Genomic DNA, 21,367 nt, shown 5'->3' on the forward strand with positions numbered 1-21,367 from the left:
TTTTTATAACATAATTAATGACAATAACATAACTTAGAAATTATATAATATAACTCTAACTCAAGGATATGCTTTTATCATACAGATAAAAATTACTGTTTCAATAGCCGAAATCACGATCATATAAACATGCTTCGACACTCGTATATCAATACTTAGGGATAACCGTCCGAAAATTGAATTGTGAAAAATTAACATGGAAGACAAGAAAGTTCTTGTTCTGCGCATGTGTAACATGCTATGAATATTTCAGACAGAGATATTCACATTCTACTCATTTCTGTCTGTCTCGCAAGAACGAGATCTTCATTGTTTTCTATGGCTTAATTTTCATGGCTTAATTTTCGGACGGTTTTCTCTAGCAGGTCGAGATCTATTTATATGACCGTGATCGGAATATTTATTATAAGGACCCACGATCATGTAAACAGATCTCGATACTTACTAAGGAAAACCATCCGAAAATTGAATCGTATTTAATCATGAAAAATCAACATGGGAAGTCAATAAAGTCCGCGTTTTTGCAAGACAGACAGAGATGAGTGGAGTGTCTCTGTCTCTGTCTGAGACATTAATAGTATGTCACGCATGCACAGAATGAGAACCTTCCTATCTTACATGTTAACTTTTCACGACTAGTCACGACTCAATTTCTGGACGGTTTTTCGTAGTTTCAGGTATATGAGCTTTGAGACCTGTTATAATGATCGCGTAAAAGCCTACATGAATCTAACTCACAATTTATATAATATACTATGCTTTAAGCAATTTATACTATCATTTATATACACTTATTAATTTATAATATCTTTAAATTATAGTTATTTAAGTTAATAGATTAATTAATTTGAATCAAAGGTTGTTAATAATACTTAAAATAAAAAAGATATGAATCACATTTTATCAGTACGAATGTATAGTTCTGGTACTGTATCTGCAATACAAAAAAGTGCAAAATTAATCAGAAATGAATTTTTGGACTATTTTAAAAAAGATTTGGGGCATACTTTTATTCGATCAAGCCCTGTTATTTCATATAATGATCATACAATAGCATTTGTTAATGCTGGCATGAACCAAGTATGTTTCAAAACTAGAATTATAAAAAATAAATCTATCACAAATTACTATTACTTTTTATAATTAATTTTCATTAATTATATTGTTTCATAGTATCAAATATCTATAAAACTTCTAAATTTTTTTTAGTTTAAAGGAATTTTTTTAGATTATTACAATCCGCCTGCAATGAAAGTTACAAATTCACAAAAATGTATAAGAATCAGTGGAAAACATAATGATCTGAATATAGTTGGAAATGATAGCTATCATCACACATTTTTTGAAATGTTAGGAAGCTGGTCTTTTGGGAGTTACTTTAAAGTAAGTTTCTAAAAATATTTTATTATAAAATAAATATATAATATTTATTTTAAAAAGATATTTTATCAGTTTTAGTTTTCAATATAAATTCATGTTTGTAGGAAGAAGCTTGTCGTTATGCTTGGAATTTATTAACGAAACATTATGGTATTAATGAAGACTGTTTATATGTAACATATTTTGGTGGAGATGAAAGAATGGAATTGGAACCTGATTTAGAATGTAAAGATATTTGGTTAAGTATAGGCATTAGGCAAGATAAAGTTCTTCCATTTGGATTACAAGAGAATTTTTGGGAAATGGGTATTTCAGGACCATGTGGTCCTTGTACAGAAATACATATAGATCATACAAAGCAATTAAAAAATCGGTGTATGCAAATTAACAAGGGTTACACAGATCTCACTGAACTATGGAACATAGTCTTTATACAATATGAACGGTATGCAATAAAACAATATAGAAGAATTATTATTATCAAGCTTGAAGTACATGTTTCTTGTATAATATAATATCTATATTATTTTAAATACCAATTTGTTATGATTTTACATTAGATTATCAAATGGTACAATAGTACCTCTACCAAAACATTATGTTGATACAGGCATGGGATTTGAAAGACTAGTTGCAGTATTACAAGGAAAACAATCCAATTATGATACAGATATTTTTCAACCATTTTTTAAAACTATTCAAAAATATACAAAAGCACCAGAATATAAAGGTAAATTTTATAATGACAAAAATGAACTTGATAGTGGATATAGAATTTTGGCAGATCATAGCAGAATGATTACTGTAGCTTTAGCAGACGGAGTTATACCAGAACAAAGGTAAATTATTCTAAATACAATAATTATAATTAATATATTATGTACATAATTATGTATATAATAGTTGTATGTAACTATGGGTTTATCTTTTCAGTAATAAACTTAGGAAAATAATAAGAAAATCAATTGATGTTAGTGAAAAAGTATTTAAAAAACAGGGAATACTTTCTGAACTCTCATATATTGTAGTAGAAAATTTAGGTGATGTTTATCCAGAATTGCAGAAAAATTTAAAAAAGGTACTATAAAGTAAAAAATATAATAAGAAAGGTAGTGTAAGATCTTATAATTTATTTGTCTATCATATAGCATTTTGTAATGTATTATGTAATATAATTATATTTAGGTGCAAAAGATAATAGAATTTGAAGAAGAATTATATAAAAAATTAAAGCATACTTGTCATAAACAGTGGACAAAACTTGTTAAAACATATCCTCAATTGAGTTCGATTACTGAACAACTGACTCCTGGACTTGGAGATGGATACAAGTACCTTCAACATGTACTTAATAACTTGTATGTGTCTGTGTATAAGTATATAGGGTGGTCTACGCAAAATATAAACTGTCTTTTATAAATTATTAGAGTTAGTATATTTTGTATTGTAGTTTGAAATTCTAGCTTACGTTACGATTGGAACTATCTCCATCATTTTTTGGAAAGAGCAGTTCATGAAGCAAGGAGTTCATGCAGCAATCTGTATCTATAATTTGCAGCCTGAATATAAGACAAACAGTACTTGGTTCACTTGTAAGTTTGATTCATTAGATTCTTTCATAGAATAAATGGTTAATTACGTTCTTTTTATAAAATACATGAGACTATTACTGATTTCCTAAGGGGCAAAATACTCCCTCATTTATTTAAATGAGATGGCACATTTTTATATTTTATAAGTTTACTTAAAAACAATATTTATCTCAAATCTTTTTCGTGACAATGTTTTAATAAAAATCAAGTCTGGAACATGCAGCAAAACAAAAAAGTAGACTTTATTTTTGAACAAGCAATATTTTGAATATTTGCAAAAGTAAAATCTATTAGGTTGTCTCAAAAGCTTCTTTCATTTTGTAAGGAAATAATAGATGTAAAACATTTTTTGTTTTATATTATTTTATTGAACTATGTATGATCATAATAATAGAAATAGAACAAAATGGACAACATAATACTTATCTAATAGAACCTAATATATATTCTGATATTTAATATATATTCTGAAAACATAAATTAAAGTTCTACTTTAATTTTAATATATTGATAGAGTCATCTGTTTACATTAAAAAAATGTAGTAGTTTCCAAGATAATAATTTGTAACATTTTATATGAGAATTGCTAAATTCGTCCTGATTAAGAAGAATGTCAAAAGGTAGAATTACAAGTAATGTCGCAAACAGATTATGTTGATGGTTATAGAGGATTGTAGAGCAAAAATAATGATAGTGGATCATTTTTTATTGATCCTCTATCATATAGATGAATTTATTAACAGCACTAGTGAGGAATATGATAATTATATGCATATTGGATTGTTGGATAAATTTTAAATCTCTTCTAATATGAATTATAAACTATATTCTGACACCTTGCAATACTACAATTAAACCAAATGTACACCATCCTATTCAACAATCTCCTGCCATCTATTGGGTAATGTCATTATTTCATCCATGTAGAATTTTTGTTGTCTTTGGGCAAAAACATGATCTCAGAAAAGTTTGACTTATTCAACAACCCAATAATAAGGTATTATTTAATTATGAAAACTTAGCTTTTATATTCGCCAATTGTTATTCAATACAGATCAATACAGATCTGAAACTCTACTTTATGTAGACTAGCAAATGTATTTTATGTAGATCACCCATTATAGGTAAAAAAGTACATGTTGTTTAATTTATTATTAATTTTGCAGAGAAGCAAGTAATGTATTATCAGGAAGTGTTGCTTTCAAGTTATATGACACATATGGTTTAAGTGTAGAAACAATTACTGAACTAGCAAAGATTGAATCTCTATATTTTGATAAAGTAGCTTTCCAGAAAGAATTAGAATGTCTCAAAAATCGATCTAGAATCGGCCTTGAAAAGAGTAGTATAACAAACATAAAGAAATCTTTAGAAATACTTGAAGAAAATTGTATACCTAAAACTGATGACAGCTTTAAATATAAATATGTTCTTAATGGAAATAATTATGAGTTTCCTAAAATTGAAAGTAAAATTATGGCATTAATTATAAATGGTAAAGATTGATCATTAATCTCTCTCCTTGTCCGTGTGTACGTTTGTGTGTACTGATTTTGTATTACCTAAATTCAAATAATATAGTAAAAGAGTACATAATTCCTTTGTTTCAGATAATACAATAATAAACAAAGCAAATGAAAATACAAACAAAAATATACATTCAACTGTTAATGACACAATTATAAATTACAATGCAGATAAAGATAAAATTGGACTTATATTGGATAAAACATTATGTTATTCAACACAGGGTGGCCAAATATCAGACAAGGCTACCATCTGTTCAAAAAATTGGAATTTTAATGTATATGATGTGAAGAAAATTAATGGGTATGTTATACATTATGGAAAACTTGTACAAACTGATTTGAGGTAAGTTTTTACTTTAATTTTTACCATAATTATATTATAGTTATTAATATTGTATCAGCAAAAATCTGTAAAGAAAAAATTTGTTCCTATAGAAAATGGATTGAAGAACTAAAAATTAAAGATGATTGTTTGGTTTCCATTGAACCTGAATTTCGTATAGGAGTAATGCAACATCATACTGCAACACATTTATTACATGCATCAATACAACAAATTATGCAAGCAGTTTATTTACGGAATTCTACTATTATTCCACACAGCTTAAAATGTCAATTTAATTCATTTGGAGAAGATCTTTCTTTTAAGCAATTGAAAGAAATTGAAGAACTTATAAATAATGTTATAATAGCTAATGTCCCAGTTACTACAAAAATATTAAATGTTTTGGAATTATTAGCAGAAAGTTCTGTAACATTAATACCAGGAGAAATTTACTTTTATAAAGATATTAGGCTCATAGAAATTAATTTTCATGATTTAAGATCAAAGTAAGTATTCTTAGAAAATAATAAGAAGAGCTATGTTTTCTAAAAGTCATAGTAGTTCTTTAAATACTTTCGAAAAAAATTCTTTCTTTAAATATTTTTTTATTTGATGATAACTGATACCATGTATATGTTTCATTTAGAGAAGCATGTTGTGGTACACATGTATTGAAGACAGGAGAATTAAAATATTTTTGTTTTCTCAATTATTTCTCAAAAGGAGCATCAAATTTTACTCTTGAAGCAACTGTAGGATCACTTGCGAGGTCTGCCAAATTGGCAGGTGAAAATATTCATTATAAAATTTTGGATTTAGAAAACAAATTGAAAAATGGAAAAGTAACACGTAAAACATTTAAAACAATTAGTAAAGAGATTGAGAGTGAAATAAAAAATGCCAATAAAATACCAATACCATATCTCATTAAAGAAGAGTGTTTAATGAAATTGGAAGATTTAAATAAAATTTTTCACATACAAATGCAAGAAATAAAAAAGTAAGTATTATGCATAGCGATATAACTGTGATTAGAATCTATCAATTAAATTTTTATAATATTAATTTCCAAATATTACCTTGAATAACATTCATTGAAGATATATTAATATAGGATATCATATATTAATGATAATAATTAATGATAATAAAGAAATAATTATGTGTATTAGAGACGTAATCGTATAACGATTAAGATTTTGGCCGACTAGCCCATTAACCAATTAGTCAACTCCCGATTGTGATCTCTGCTGATTATTTTTAAACACCGCTATAAATCGCGTCAAATTTATTATTGTTTAATATTAAGAATCCAAAGAGAAAATTTTTTAACATTGTTTGTTGTATTTATTTTATTACGTCATGTTTCTTCATTTTAAACAGTTTTCTGTTGTAATAAAATTAAGAAATAATGATCAATGTTCCTACTTAATTGGTACCTACTTATTTAGTTTATTTCAATAAATACTAATTATTATTTTTAATTTTTTATATAATAATTAGGTTACATGCAAATATGTACTCATAGGTATGTATACTACATATTAAAAAATATTAACATTATGCTAATGACAGTAAAGAAAGCTTATTGTAGTTTTACTTCTATGTCTTATGATACTAAAAATTTAAGGCCGATAAATGGCTTTTTTTACCGACTAGTCGCCAACTATAAAAATGGACGGATAGTCAGCTTAACCGATTAGTTGGTACAACCCTAATGTGTATTATATGTATGAGAGATATCAGTTTTCAAATGTCAATTAATATCAATGTTTTCAATGTGTCATTATCACCATCAATATAAATCTTGGAAAATTGATTTTTGATATTACATTAGAGATTACTGTAGTTTTAATTCTTTTACATTTAAATTAATAATAGTATTTTGAAGTACTCCATTCCAATTTTGTTAATACTATTTCCAATATATTAATTATAGGTATTCAAGGAAACAAAAAGGGATGGATTGAGATGTTTGGGGTTTAAGGATATTTTATAGAATTTTCTATATTATGTACATTGTACAAACATTTGCATTTCTAAATTTTCTATAAATGCATAAATATCTAGTAATTAATTTGCCATGTGTAAATGAAATATATATTAAATTAATGTTTGCATTTCTTGATATGTATATTAGATTAAATTATATTATATATAAATATATAGATAAAATTTTTATATCATTATATGCAATAATATTGTACTTTTATTCAGTGAAGTTTTATAATACAACAAGCATATTTAGGTGCTTTATTTTTCATAAATTGTCCTATATTTTATTTTATTATAATTATTATTCTGCAAAATTTTATATTTTTATGTTTCATATAGTCTATTACTTCTGTATCTTTATTAATTACAGAGAATTAGGGATTTAGTAAGTAATAAACATTTTTTAACTTGTACATAAATATTTTGTAACAAATAAAATTTTATTTATATATATATTAGTTTAATAATAACTGTATATTTATCCAAATGATGTATTATTTTTTTACATGGTTGTTATAAAAAAGTCTTAATGCATTCCACTGTTTGGTATGTAATAATATGTGAGGTCTTTTTTGTTGCATATATGCTACTGCTTCCTCTGGAACCCACTGATTTTTCTAACAAGAATTATTTTTATAACGTTCAATTTAATTCAATTTGAAAGATATATGAAATTCTATAAAAAATCCATATGTTTATAATTATCTTACCATCATTAAGTAGCATCCAACTAATGTTGCACTACGTGTTCTTCCTGCTTTACAATGAACATAAACAGTTTTAGGATAAGTTTTATCAGCATTAGTAGAATTATCTAATTCAGTCGGAACATCACGAAATTTGTTAATAAAATTTACTCCAAGTTGTAATTTTTCTTGTGAAGGTGATTGAAAAATATCTGTTACAGATAGTTGTAAAAATTCCACATTATTATTTTTCCATTCCTAAAAAATATTGTGCAATCAAATGTTTCGATCTTGTCGGTGTTGTTTCATATATTAACTTAAAAATTTTTATTTAAATATATATAGTAATAGTTCCTATATATGTATCTTTATATTTATATACATATGTGTGTATACATATATGTATATATATATATACCTTTTCAGTATTGGAAAACAGCTGTAATTCATAATCTTCATTCATTGAAACAACACCTCGGACATTTTCTTCGTCTATTAACTAAAATTTTAAAAATCTTATTTTTCCGCAATTAGATTATATTTTTATTGCAATTTTATAAATTCAAATTATATAGCATGTATAATGTAATATACCTGTTTGGTCATACTTCGAAATGGTAGAGCACCTAATATAACATTGTCATCAATTCTATCATACCAATTTCTTGACGAAATTTTTTCCATTAATACATTATAGAGAAGCGTTGGATAAAATGTCAACCTCGCAAACATTGCCACTATAATTTAAATTCGTTAATAAGGTAGTCACTACATATATATAAATCAAACATTAACTTTCGTGTTAAATATAATAAACGTATATAGTATCATTTTTATTTATTACAATTTTATTTTAAATATTTCTTAAACAATCTTATTAAATCTTATCAAAGACTTTATAACTGGTCGTGATATTGTAAATAGTTCGCAAGGTGAAAGTAACAGAATTTACAGTATGAGAAGGGAGTGAATGTTAACATAACGGTTTACGCTAGTTACGTAGTAAGATTCATACATTTTCTTTTAAAGCAATCACGTTTAATAAACAACAACATATAGTACAACATGTAGTACAAATAATCATTAGAAGAAACCTTAAATTATTTAAATGAATAGACTAAATAATTTTTGTTTAAAACAAATTAAAGTAATCGAATGTACGTTATACTTTGTATAATCAAAAATAATTTGTTTTGAAGTGATTTCATAAAAATTTTGAAAATTAGTAAAGATATAAATTTATAATTAAATAAATAAATACGTATATCTACTTATAACTTCGAAATGTTGCTACTGAATCTAAAACATTCAATCTCATAATATTGAAATAATAAAAATACTTAGAATTTTTCGATATCAAATGACTTACTTTCATAATATACATATATATTTAATTATGATTATCATTATGTTATAATTATCCTACAATTACATGTACATAACTATACTTTTTTTTCAAAATCCCATTGATTTTATAGAAGACTGATTAAAATATTATTAATGCACACATTCTGTTTATATATGACATAATGTATATAATGTAGCTTTTTTATATTTTCTCCAATAGTAATCAAGATTATATAGTATTTGCCATTATTCTTTAATATTGTTATCGTTTTTTATTTATTAAAGAAACATTTAAATAATGGAATTATTTTATTTATTATAGTTCTTGATATTTATCAAAAATAATATTACTTTGTTTTAATAGCCTTTTATCACTTTTTATTTTTTTAATTAATATAATTATTAATAAGATTAAATTTTTTCTATATATATTTAACTACTAATCAAATACATGCAATGTATATACGTATGTAGATACATTAGCTATGGTTTATAATGTTCCATATTTGAATAAAGAGGAATAATTATATGATAATAATAGCAATTCTGATCATTATTATATATATATAGAATTATGGAAATTTATTTTTAAATATCAAAATTACTAAGATTTATTGTACACAAGCAGAAACCTTATGATACACTGTTTTGATATATATATATATAGTTGGAAATATTTTTAAATTTCTAAAAAAAAACACAATATGTTTGTAATTATATATTTTATATTTAAATTTCATTTTGACAGTAATAAATCTTCATCTAAACAATAATAGCCTAATTCTCCTTTTCTGAATAAAGAAAGAAAATGTTCTGCTGCAAACCTTAAGTCTGGCTTTATAATTATTTTACCATCATAATTCTTTATTCTTAAAGTCTTTTTCAATTTTGCTGCAATATATGTAAGAATGTACGATATATTATCATGTGGTTCTGTTAATTCTAATTTTTCAACATATTCAAATCGTTTCTGTTTATTTAGCCAAAATAACAAAAAGTCTGCCAATATTTCTGGACCTATTAAGTGATCTTGCATACAACCAACTAATGCTAATTTTAAGCCTGTATGAATATTATCTACTTTGGGAGTTAAAATTCCTGGTGTATCTAGAACATAGATATCTGGTTTTTCTGATACTTTCACTCGTGTTGATACAGATCGTGTAATGCCAGCAATACCGCCAACTTGCACAGCATTACTTTTACGAAGAACATTATTTCTTAAACGATTGATAAGTGATGATTTTCCTACATTAGGAACGCCAATGATCATTATTTGAAATGAAAACTCGTGTGCTCTGTTATGGCGATTTGATTCCTTAATTAATTTTTGTGCTAAAGGTAATAATTCTTTAACACCTTCACATTTTACATTTCTAAAATTAGTAAATAATATGTTAGATAATCCCTTTTGATTTAAATTTTCCACTATAGAGTTCTTAAATTTCATATCAGTTAAATCCATTTTGTTTAATACAAAAATATGAGGTTTTAATCCAGTCAATGTATTACTGTAATCTGCATAATGTCCAGAAACTGGAACTCTTGCATCATGAACTTCAATGATACAATCTACGTTTTTTAACTGTTTTTGCATGTTTTTTAAGCCTTTACCCATATGTCCAGGGAACCATCTTAATATATCTTTTGTTGGTATGTTGAAAATATCACGAAATTTGGATGTTACGTTACCTGGACTAATCATTTTGAAACTTCTTAACCTATACAATGCTTCCTAAGAATTTCCTGAAACAATAGTTATGTTGCATAATATTTTAAATATACATATTTATTAATTAGTAAGTACATAATGTCGCAATTTAATTATATAGTAATGTGTACGCATTAAATTAAAAATATTTATATAAAAAATTATGGTAACCTTATACTGAATTCTATTCATTTTATGTACATATAATACTCTATATTGCAGATAATATGTATTTAAAATAGTGATTATATAAGCAGTTCAAAATGTTCAAGTATGTAAAAGGTTGAATATAAGCAAATCTGATTATATTCTGTAATTCACTTAAAAATTAATATTGTACTTACATAATACTGTATATACAATGTACATATGTAAATATTTCAAAGGAGTTTAATTATTTAGCATTTTATTAAACGAATGTTTAAATTTGTTTTATTTTGCAATATATTTGTATAATATAATATACTATACACTTGTATATCAAATAAATATATTATATTATAATTAAATATATTACATATATGTAACTATAAGAGAAAATTTTCTCTACAGTTACATTTAAGTTTATATATATACACATATATTACTATATATAAGTTAATTGAATTGATTATATTTAGATCAGAAAGGTTACAAAAACAATATTTTAGAAATGTTTCCTTTATCGTAATATATGTTATCAATTTTCAATGTAAAGAACATTGTATTCTGTTATAAAATATTATTATTATTAGTACTGTAAAATATTAGGTTGCTTTAGGCGATATAAACTTTGTAATGATTCAATTTAAAGTCATTATATATATTATATGTATGTGAACTTTATTTAACAAAAGTCAGATAACAGGTTTAAATTTCATAAAAAGGTCTATAGTCCCTCTACCAGTGACACTCGAGTTTCACTAGTCGACAATCAATAGTTGCAGTCATAACAATCATGTGTTATTTACGTTTATTGTCTCATCTCAAATATAAATATAAATTGTCTCATCTCTCTCAAATATAAATATAATCAGATATAATATAGATATATTTTGTAAAAGTACTAGAAAAAGCACTAGGTTATTCATAAAGTTGGTAGTATCAAGAGCCATTTAGAATTTATAACTATGATTTTAATTTACTTTATTCAGCGTATCGTACATAGAAATATTTTAAAATAAATAATTTAAAAATGAGAAAGAAATTGCTTATTTTCTTACATAGATGATAATATTTAATTATTATTCATATATATTTATACAAGTGCTTATTTGTTATCACATATACTATCTAAGAATTATCATCCAATTAAAATGAATTTACGATTGATACATATATTGGAAGAATGCATGGAAAACCTTTATTAGCTTAAAATTAATGAATCTTACAAACAAATTTCGCTGACATTTATTTAATTCATTTTATATCCAATATTCTAAAATACAACTTCGTTAAACGCTTCAATTTATAACTAAATAGTCAAATGTGAAACTTATAACTGTAAATCGAAATTTAATTTATTGTTGATAACTTAGATTTATAAGTTGCTATTAATAGTTAATTTAAACAGATCAATATGCCGAGAGTAACTATCTATTGTTGTACCACACTTTGGGCTACCTTTATGATGATACGAACTTGACATAAAAACTTGCCATAAAGGTTTGTTCACGATTGCGCACAGGGTAGGTTCGCGGTCATGCAAGAATCCACATGAGCCTGTTGCCAGTTATTGATCCTGACACGATTAAACAACACTGCATTGCTGTTAACTACGAAAACAATTCTGGTCACGCAGCATTTGTAAAAACGCGCCGACAAACGGTTACGGTAACGTGTGCGTCTATATTTACACAAAGTACTACGATCTCGAAATGTGCTGAAGTGCCTCTCCGACGTTATCGTTATTCTGTCAAAATGTAGAAGAGGTCCCGTAAGACTCGAAATATCGATGAGTGTTACTTTCCATTCATCCGCAAAGATGTCATCGTTAGTTTTTCACGGAAAAAGGAACTTTTAAATAGAACATATTGAAAATTTTTGTTATAAGAAATTTCGAATTTTCTTGTTAATTCCATTTTCTCAAAACTACGTATTTTGACTTGGAACTTTAGGAAGACTTGAATTTGTGTTGCTGCTGCACATGTGATCCTTTAGGTGTTATCTTCGGTTCGTAATGAAGAAGTTTACAATTAAAGGCGTGCTCGACGGGTTCCGATCATCGGTACCGCAACCCGTCAAACCTGATCAGGAAATCGTCGAAAATTTGCGGCCAGAACATTTTCAAGTAAAGAAGGTCAGTAACGATATACTATAGCTATTAACTTATAAGTTACACATCTATTTCAAATTACATGTATTAGCGTTAAAATAGATTAAAATATGCTATGTTATTTTGAATGTATAGTATTATCTTTTTCTAAAAGCTGTTTTCGGTTTATAAGTGGAATGACCCAATTTAGAAGCATTTATTGCATACTACGTTTTTTATCGTTTGACTTTTTATTGGCAACTATAGCCATTTTTCTAAATATGAAATTAATATGTTAGTATAATATCACTAATGTTATCACAGTGGATATATGTTGTATAATACATACTATGATATCACCGCTATTAGTAATATAAATGTAGAATCAAAATATCGTAAAAATAATCTTAAATTAAAAACGACCATACATATTATATTGTGTTCCTGAAATTACTAATATTATTATTATCTTTATTGTAATATATTACTTTTAAGCAAATATACAGCTACAAATTTAAATAGATGCAAAATAGCTAAATATATTTGTTGCTATGTTCTGTTTATCACCATATTCTTTAATGCGTCTAATTTCGATGAATAGCATTGAATACAGGTTATAAAGGAATAAATTCTAGTGTATACGTATGTATGGATATATATAAGTATATGTATATGAAACACTAATAAGTACAAAAGTATTTCTGGTTTAGAAATAATGTGAATTTTTTTGTAAATTATGATATAATATGAATTATGATAAGGCTCTATCAATTAGAATTTTATAATAAAGAAATAAGGAAAGGAAAATAATGTAGACGTGTATAAGATACATTCTTTGCACTATCTTACAAGTATCAAAACTTTTTCAAAATAAAAAATTTCGATTCGTTTATAATTACGATTATCAGTTAGTAGGACTTAAGAAATTGATTATTATGAATTCTGTTACGGATAAAATTATTACAAATAATTTAAAAGAACAATGTGATATTTAATCTTTTCGGAATATTTATAATTGCATTTTTATTCAATAGATACATTTGGCATTTTAATCGATTATAATACCTTAACGTTCTAAGTAAGAGAGGATTACACCATGCAAAAAAGGTGACGATATGCACTTGCACGATACATATCTAGCGATAGTTTATCCTAAGTACATGTAATACATTATCAGAGTAACATTGGTGGGTTGCATATCAACGTGACATAGTTAAATATGAATATTGATTTCAAAATTGTTAATAGTGCGAATAAAGATAATTTTTTAAAGAAAAGTGGAAGGTGACTTAAGAGAAATTGCCAAATGGATATAATGATGCTTTTTGACTTTATTATACTAGTATTATATTATAGCATTTATATCATCTGGCATCTTAATCGGGGGAGAGAGAGAGAGGGGGGGGGGAGATTGAATATTATAGACTTGCAATAATTTTATTCAGTAGCATTGATGCTTATGTCTTCAAGATCTTTTGAAGATCATTTTTTAATATTGTCAAAGGATTTTACAATTTTTTATTTTTCAAATCGAGTTAAGAAATCGTATTAAATAATAAAAATAATAAATAAGATATCCTTTTTTGAGCATGAAATTCAAGTTATTAAGATATAGATAAATATAATTATTCAATAAAAAACTTGTGTTACTCAGTACTCGTGGAAAGTGAAATTAATTATCATCGTATAAACCATTTATCACGTATTATAGTTTCCATAGGATTATTATTAAAAAGATGGAATTTAAAAAATTTTTTTGTTTACAATAAATTCATATATAAAAAGTAATCAATCGTGAAACATTGGATTAATGTATTCAAGTTTGTTTTTATACGAGACGACAGAAACGCCCAACTGATTATGTAGATAGAGGTAGAATTACGCTTACATATACTATATAAATTTTCTTATACGATATGATTAATCTTGCTACGGTCGTCGAATTATATATTCTAATTTTGCTTTGATTTCAACAAACAAAGATATGTACTCTTATAATGATTTAAGAAAAACAGGAGCATAAAATTAGAATTAAAAATTGCGCGCGTTAATAACGATTTACTCATACCCTTTTCAAGAACATTTTAACCAATAGAGAAATACCCAAAGAATATAGATATCTTAAGAATAAATGTACAATTGTTATTTTCAGACTTACATTCTCATAGTTCCTAGTTGATTCCTTTTATGATGAAAAGAACAATCTAATATCTTTTATTGTATTAATATTTTAAAAAATTTCATTTTTATGTATGGATAACAAATCTAAAAGATAGAAAACATATGTAAGTAAATACGTGAATTATTGTCTGATGTAAAGTATGGAAGAATATTTAAAACGTTGACATGCTTAGCGATTAATATATTCCTTTTCAGTATAAGAAAGAATTATGTTTTTCGCAAATTTCTACAGCTTTTTTGTTATTGTTTCTTGTATTGAATAAAATTCTTTAAAGTGGGAAGCATGGCCAAACCATAAATGTTTCCTGTCGTCGTGGTGCTTTATGGCTTTCGTTCAGCAAAAGAAATCAATATACGATTTGTCGTTAAATCAAAATAAATGCGATCTGCTTGTGTTTTGCTACATATTTCATTCTTTTCTGGTATTTTCATCGGCGCCTGAGTTTTAATACAAATCCGCAAATCGTTTTCTTTATTTCACGCTTCAAGAAGTAAAGTGATGTTTAAACTAGCGCAACAAATGTTGCAAAATGCACATACACGTATAAAGGAGGTTACTTTTAATGGAAGCATGTGCAGGTCGAGATTCAATGCGCTGCGTCGATAACAGTATCGAAACGAATTCCTTTACGTCATGCATATCGGTTTATCTGCCTTTAAAAACAATCGTGTCACCTACATAAACTGTTCATTGGTAAGATGAAAATTCAGTAGGAGGCGTTGAACATAATAGAATATTATACATATAATCATGTATCGATACAATACGATATAACATCAATATGTAATATGATGGGATTTTGAATGAGGGATCAGGAATGTTTTTTACGCAACAATAAAATAATGTCTAATAAAATAAAGTAATGATACAAAAAATACAAGAATACTTGTTGCGTGATGCCATTTTGTCTCTTTTTTACCAATTCCCTCTGTATATAATTCTTCAATCTTTCCTTTAGTTCTTTCTTTTTGTTTATTGTATTTAATTTCAATTCCTTCAGTTCTTCGTGAAGCTGTCGTAGCTTCATTATTTTTTACCGTGTTCTTGATTTTGATTAACGTTCCCTCGGTATCATCTCCTGTTACAGTCATTTCCGTAAGCCTCTTTGAATCTTCCCTTACTTGTATTCCTTCGCTTATTCTCAATATTTCTTACTTCAGTGTTTCAAATTGTTCAATACTACAAGTTACGAGTCTCTTAATCATATTTTATTGTCACTACGTAAGATGGACAATCGAAATACTTTCACATTTCATTCTCTAATCCTAATATCTCTTTTATCTCGGTCAAATCTCTAAATTAATATTTTGCTACAATACATTACATACATATCTACCTACATATTGGTCGTATATGTAATTATATATGTTTAAAAATACAATTATAAGTCATATTGTTCGTTGTTTAGTTATTGAATCTGCGGTGATATGATAAATAGAGATTATTGAATAAATCCATTGATTTTCAACAGTTAAGGAGGTTTTCTTTTGTCACAAAAGTATATAAAATATTCAATACACTATTCTGTAAGCTTAATTGCTTCGTTCTTAAACTTTCCAATATTGCCTACGAAAGTGCGTATGTATTTTTAAAAGCTTGGTTTGAAAGCAAGAAAATGAATTTAGAAGTTCATACATATATTAATTTTACATATGTACCATATGTTACGTATCGGAATTGCTGTTACTAATTGAAAGTGTAATGTTAAGATACTTTTTTTATTAAAATAAAGATTTACATTTAAAAGCCGCATGACTTCTGTAAACAAATATAGAATTATGAGTTGATGAGAAAATATATCTCAGAAATTTTAACGACATGTTCTAATGATTTTAACATAGTTTCAGAAAAAAGTCTTTTTTTAAAACGTCCTTTAAATTGTTTCAAATAACTACATACATATACGATCATTATTATTCTCGTATATGTCGGTGAATAGACAGTATTTTTTAAATTGTATAATAAGCTTTTATAACATTTGTGGTATAATATAGATAGTAGATCTATCGTAACTTTATTCTCACAGTGCACATAATAATACTTTACATTACGATGTTAATTTAGTGAAATATTGTTTTATTAATACAATTAATGAGAAAAATAGAATATTATGTTATTAAATTAACATCCTTATATTTCATGGTAGATAGAAATTTACATTTTAGATAATTATAGATAATGAGATATTTCAAAATTATATTAAGCAATTGGTTTTTTACGAAAATTTGGATATAGAGAAATTTTTAAATTTGTTACAATGCCAGATCTTATTCATGAATAAACAATAATAAAGTAGGAATTTGGGGATGGAACGTTTATTTATTTTATGTCCTCGAGTTATTATATTTTTATAGGTACAATAGTAATGTTTAATAATAAATCAAGATTCCATTGCTAAATCTACTAAATTGTATACAATGCTACATAATTACATGAATTTTTGCAAGATTGAAAAACTTTAGACATGGGGAGACTATGTGTTAGATTAACGGAATTACAATTATATCAAAATTTATTATTTGATTCAATTATTAGATTTAAAAGAAATTACTTTTCCTATGGTTTATTAAAAATTACTTAATTTAATTCAATGCAGTGGTATTATAATACAACGACTAAAAGCTTTTATTTAGGTCTACACTAATCATTTTAAATGTGCACTTCCTTGTAGATAAGCAACTCCACGTTACTGCAGTACAAAAGTAGTAACAATTTAAAAAAAAAGTCAAGTAGGATATAAGTGTATGTCAGTCTTAGGTTTTTTAATGGTTTTGATGTTGCACTTTACTGCTAAACGTGGTTCATACGTTATTTTGACCAGTCTTACACATTAAATTGTATATCTTTGGCCTTCGCCTTTGTTTCTCTTATGAGAATTGTGTCTTTACTACTCTTTTAGCTGTCTCAGATATAAACTGTACTGTTGATGAATATTATTAGATTTGAAAGTGTTTAAAAATATAACTATTGTTCTATTTATGTGATTCACATGATAATATCTATTATTGAAAATGAATTCTTTATTATTTACATCTGCATTAACAATGTATAAACAACGTTATTTCTGAAATATTTATGATATATAGTCCATATTTATGCGCAGTATCTACTATGAAATTTTGTAAAAGATTTTTTATCACTTACTTTGCTATTTACTTACTATACTTTTGAACTGATAATATTTTTTCTGATCCGAGTTACAATGAGTGAAAAAAATAAAAGCAATTTTGTATTCCAATTACATAACAATTGCACAGAATAGCGAGCAGTCACGTAGTGATAGTCTAAATATTCGCGTCTTGCGAGCACTGTGACATCTAAATAGATGAGTAAGCAATAGCCGTCGAGAAATGCCAATTACGTGATACAGCTTGTTTCTCTGCATTGTACGATATGATAGAATCATCTTATATGGATTAATCTAGTTAGAGAAGCTTTTAGATGAGAAATTTTATTACATTCATTGGTTAATATCTTTGCAATCAAGTCTGGATAATAATAATACTTCTATAAAAAAATTAATTTGCTCTTGTTAATTAAACTAAATATTTTAAGTGATTTATAATTAAATATAAAATATAAGCGTAATCGTTACACGAGTCGTGCCATAGATAACAAGTCTGAAGGAAATGTGCATATAATAGTTTATTAAAAGAAATTTCATATATTGATATATTATTTCGTATTTCATATATGATATTAAATATGAATAAATAACTTATAATCGATGCATTGTCAAAAGTACGAAGAAATTCATCTTTCGGTCTAATTCAGACCTTCTGATTTTATTAAGGGCTGCAATATTTATGGCGTTACTTGCTTTCTTTGTTATAATTTTTTCCTATACTGTGCTATAACGGGATCTGCAGTTAATAATAACATATGAATTTAGTCCATTATTGTATTTTTCTAAGATTTTCTGGTGAAGCTTTTCTGAAATTCTCTTCAATTTTTCGACCAACCAACTTAGAATTCCTAAACCACACAATCGTAATTTATCAAACGTATGATATTTAACATAAAAGTAAACTGTTTTTTTTTTATTTATATAATTATACAGAATGAATTTTACTTTTTACGATTGTACATTTTTTTCTTTTAGTTTGAAAACAAGGAAAAACCAAAAATTAATTTCAGAGATATTGCGGCCGCAGAACGCGATAGAACTAATTATACTCACTTATAATTAGTAGAATTAATGAGCATTATAAGATTATAAGAGTTTTAGAATATGCCTGAAATGGCTGCGGATGCCGTTTAATAAAAAGCGAAATATTTGGAGTAGCGACACCTCTTGGAAGCCATATTTTATTAAATTTGATTGGTAATGAATGATTTGATACATTCCTCTGCGGAAAAACACCAACCATCGTCAAACGTATTCTTTATCCATGAAACGTCCATGACAAATTGAAGTATTTCGATGCAATTCACAATACCTATAGGTATGTATGTATTACATATTATAAAATACATTTCTTATAAAATAGAGAAGTATTTCTTTGCTATATCTTAAAATACATACCTTATGATAAAATATGTGACATGAAACACAAAAGGATGTTCCAAATAGACTTTGAAATACACAGTCCCTATGGAATACGAAGTACAGCTACGTTATTGCATAACGTTTTTAACGCGGAAAATATTTAACCTTGGACAGGTACATACCATGATTGGTAGGCTTTATAAAATTAATTTCTACCTGTTTTTCACCGTTCTGTAGAACACTACAGCAAAATTTGAACCATTTAAATTGAGTCGAGTATGTACATGTAACACAATCGGGAAAGCTATCGTAATTCAAGTTGAAAAACTGTAAAAAGGGTTTTTTAAAAATCGTCGTAAATAAACAATTTAAACAGAGCGATTGGTATTTTTGATTAGTGATAGAATAGCGAACTTATAAATATCAGAAACGTGTGTGTGTGAGAGAGCACTTTTTTCTTATCTCAATTTCTAATAAACCATGGAAATTCTATGCAGATCAGGTTTTTATTCATTGGTGCTATTCTAGGAAGAGGAAGGTGGAACTGGAAGAAAAGTTGGAAAAATAATCTTTGGCCATTTATAAATAAAATTTATCTTAATTTATATGTATATCATGACTATTATAATTCATGTTGATATAAGAATATCGTGTCGTTAAGAAATGCATATTGTACTGTGTCCCTTACTGAGAAAATATCTCATACAAATCTTCACAGTAGCGTATAAATTATCACAAAAGTCTATAACATTTTGAGTTTTGAAATTGTTACGTACACATAAAGATATTCCCAATAAAATGCAACTTTATGCGATGGTGAAATGCAAAATTATGATACGTTTTAAAGTAACATAGGACCTTAGAAAATAGAATTAATTAATTAATTTCTATGCATTTCTGTATGAGTGTCCTACAAAGTATCAAAATATCGAAAATTAAACAGTTTATGAAATACTTGCAGCTTGCTATTTAAATATGTAATTTAAATGTCTTATAATTTAACCAAAGAAAATTTATAATTTATGTCTTATAATTTAATCAGTATTATTCTATCAGTAAATAAAGACACTTATAAGATATCCTTATAGTATAGTAGTATATTGCTTTTTTTAACTTTTTTCCTACCGTTTTTTTTATTTTTAATCTGACAATAGCTAAATCACAGATAAAGCTATTCTCAATTACGTGAGTCATTTAGCTTAGCATATCAAAGTGCTTAAAAAGTAATATTACATTTAAAAGCAGACCAATAAAAGTATGATGAATGTGTAACATATTATGTGTAACGTGTTTCGTGTTTGAAGTTCTGTTATTTTTATATAGAATTATCACACTTCATTGTTATGTATCAAATATCTGCCGGAAATTTTAATGAGTGCAGTATATATACTTTTGTCGATAAAAATATCAACAAGTTTCTTACACAAGAATACATATAGATCTTTAAATCAATGGTTCATTCATTAAAAGTACTTTTATGATGCAGGAATATATAAAATGTAAGGCATACAATTTGCTGCACGAATTGAATGTCTACTTGCTTTATAATTCTTGCTTCCTGCTTTATAATTCTCAAATGCTCAGTTAATGACCTCTGACTACAGAAAATGTTCTTAGTAAGATCGTTAATATAATATAAATAATATAAGATAATAACAAAAAACAATAGACAGATGAAACTATTGTATTAGCCTAATACGATAATCTGCTTTCTTGTTCTTCTTTAAAATAGTAGTATATGATATTACATTATGTAAATAGTTGTTGCGAGATTAGTTCGTCTCAACATAATAAGGACTACGGAAAAATTATTTAGGCCTTAAGGCAGGTGACCGGATGATTTATATTTGTAGTATATCTGTGAGATATTGTGCTATCCTCAATTTTCCTACATCCCT

The 21,367-nt window shown here is 26.2% G+C and overlaps 3 protein-coding genes across 18 annotated transcripts in view; 2 read left to right on the forward strand and 1 right to left on the reverse strand.

Moving 5' to 3' along the window:
- Positions 1–569: 569 nt before the first annotated feature.
- Positions 570–7,085, forward strand: LOC100650828 (alanine--tRNA ligase, mitochondrial). Of its 4 annotated transcripts, none has more exons than XM_048414591.1 (11): positions 570–677; positions 1,210–1,383; positions 1,485–1,825; positions 1,941–2,219; positions 2,314–2,458; positions 2,566–2,738; positions 4,139–4,467; positions 4,583–4,844; positions 4,937–5,332; positions 5,473–5,826; positions 6,766–7,085. In XM_048414591.1, the coding sequence occupies exons 2-11, from the start codon at positions 1,249–1,251 to the stop codon at positions 6,794–6,796; spliced, it is 2,445 nt and encodes an 814-aa protein (XP_048270548.1). In that variant the 5' UTR covers positions 570–677; positions 1,210–1,248; the 3' UTR covers positions 6,797–7,085. The 4 variants fall into 4 exon arrangements, with proteins under 4 accessions (XP_048270548.1, XP_048270550.1, XP_048270547.1 ...); XM_048414593.1 differs by having other exon boundaries at positions 575–677; positions 1,229–1,383; XM_048414590.1 differs by lacking the exon at positions 570–677 and adding an exon at positions 684–1,080.
- Positions 7,086–7,276: 191 nt separating this feature from the next.
- LOC100650707 (phosphatidylglycerophosphatase and protein-tyrosine phosphatase 1) lies at positions 7,277–10,966 on the reverse strand. 5 transcript variants are annotated; one of them, XM_012318524.3, is made up of 6 exons: positions 10,910–10,944; positions 10,547–10,600; positions 8,102–8,244; positions 7,926–8,006; positions 7,532–7,765; positions 7,277–7,438 (listed from the first exon to the last, which is right to left on the reverse strand). In XM_012318524.3, the coding sequence occupies exons 2-6, from the start codon at positions 10,557–10,559 to the stop codon at positions 7,316–7,318; spliced, it is 594 nt and encodes a 197-aa protein (XP_012173914.1). In that variant the 5' UTR covers positions 10,560–10,600; positions 10,910–10,944; the 3' UTR covers positions 7,277–7,315. The 5 variants fall into 5 exon arrangements, with proteins under 5 accessions (XP_012173914.1, XP_003402332.1, XP_020723296.1 ...); XM_003402284.4 differs by lacking the exon at positions 10,910–10,944 and adding an exon at positions 10,737–10,892; XM_020867637.2 differs by lacking the exon at positions 10,910–10,944 and adding an exon at positions 10,737–10,892 and having other exon boundaries at positions 10,469–10,600.
- Positions 10,967–12,224: 1,258 nt separating this feature from the next.
- Positions 12,225–21,367, forward strand: part of LOC100650584 (syntaxin-binding protein 5) — a 74,940-nt gene continuing 65,797 nt past the window's right edge. For 3 of the 9 annotated variants that reach the window (XM_012318515.3, XM_012318518.3, XM_012318516.3), the window contains exon 1: positions 12,225–12,843. In XM_012318515.3, the coding sequence (XP_012173905.1) occupies positions 12,724–12,843 (120 nt within the window). In that variant the 5' untranslated portion in view covers positions 12,225–12,723. The remainder of the gene's footprint in view (positions 12,844–21,367) is intronic. The other 6 variants (XM_048404613.1, XM_048404614.1, XM_012318521.3 and 3 more) reach the window with 3 other exon arrangements.

This window comes from Bombus terrestris, chromosome 3 (genome assembly GCF_910591885.1).
Source record: "Bombus terrestris chromosome 3, iyBomTerr1.2, whole genome shotgun sequence".
Classification (NCBI taxonomy): Eukaryota; Metazoa; Arthropoda; class Insecta; order Hymenoptera; family Apidae; genus Bombus; species Bombus terrestris.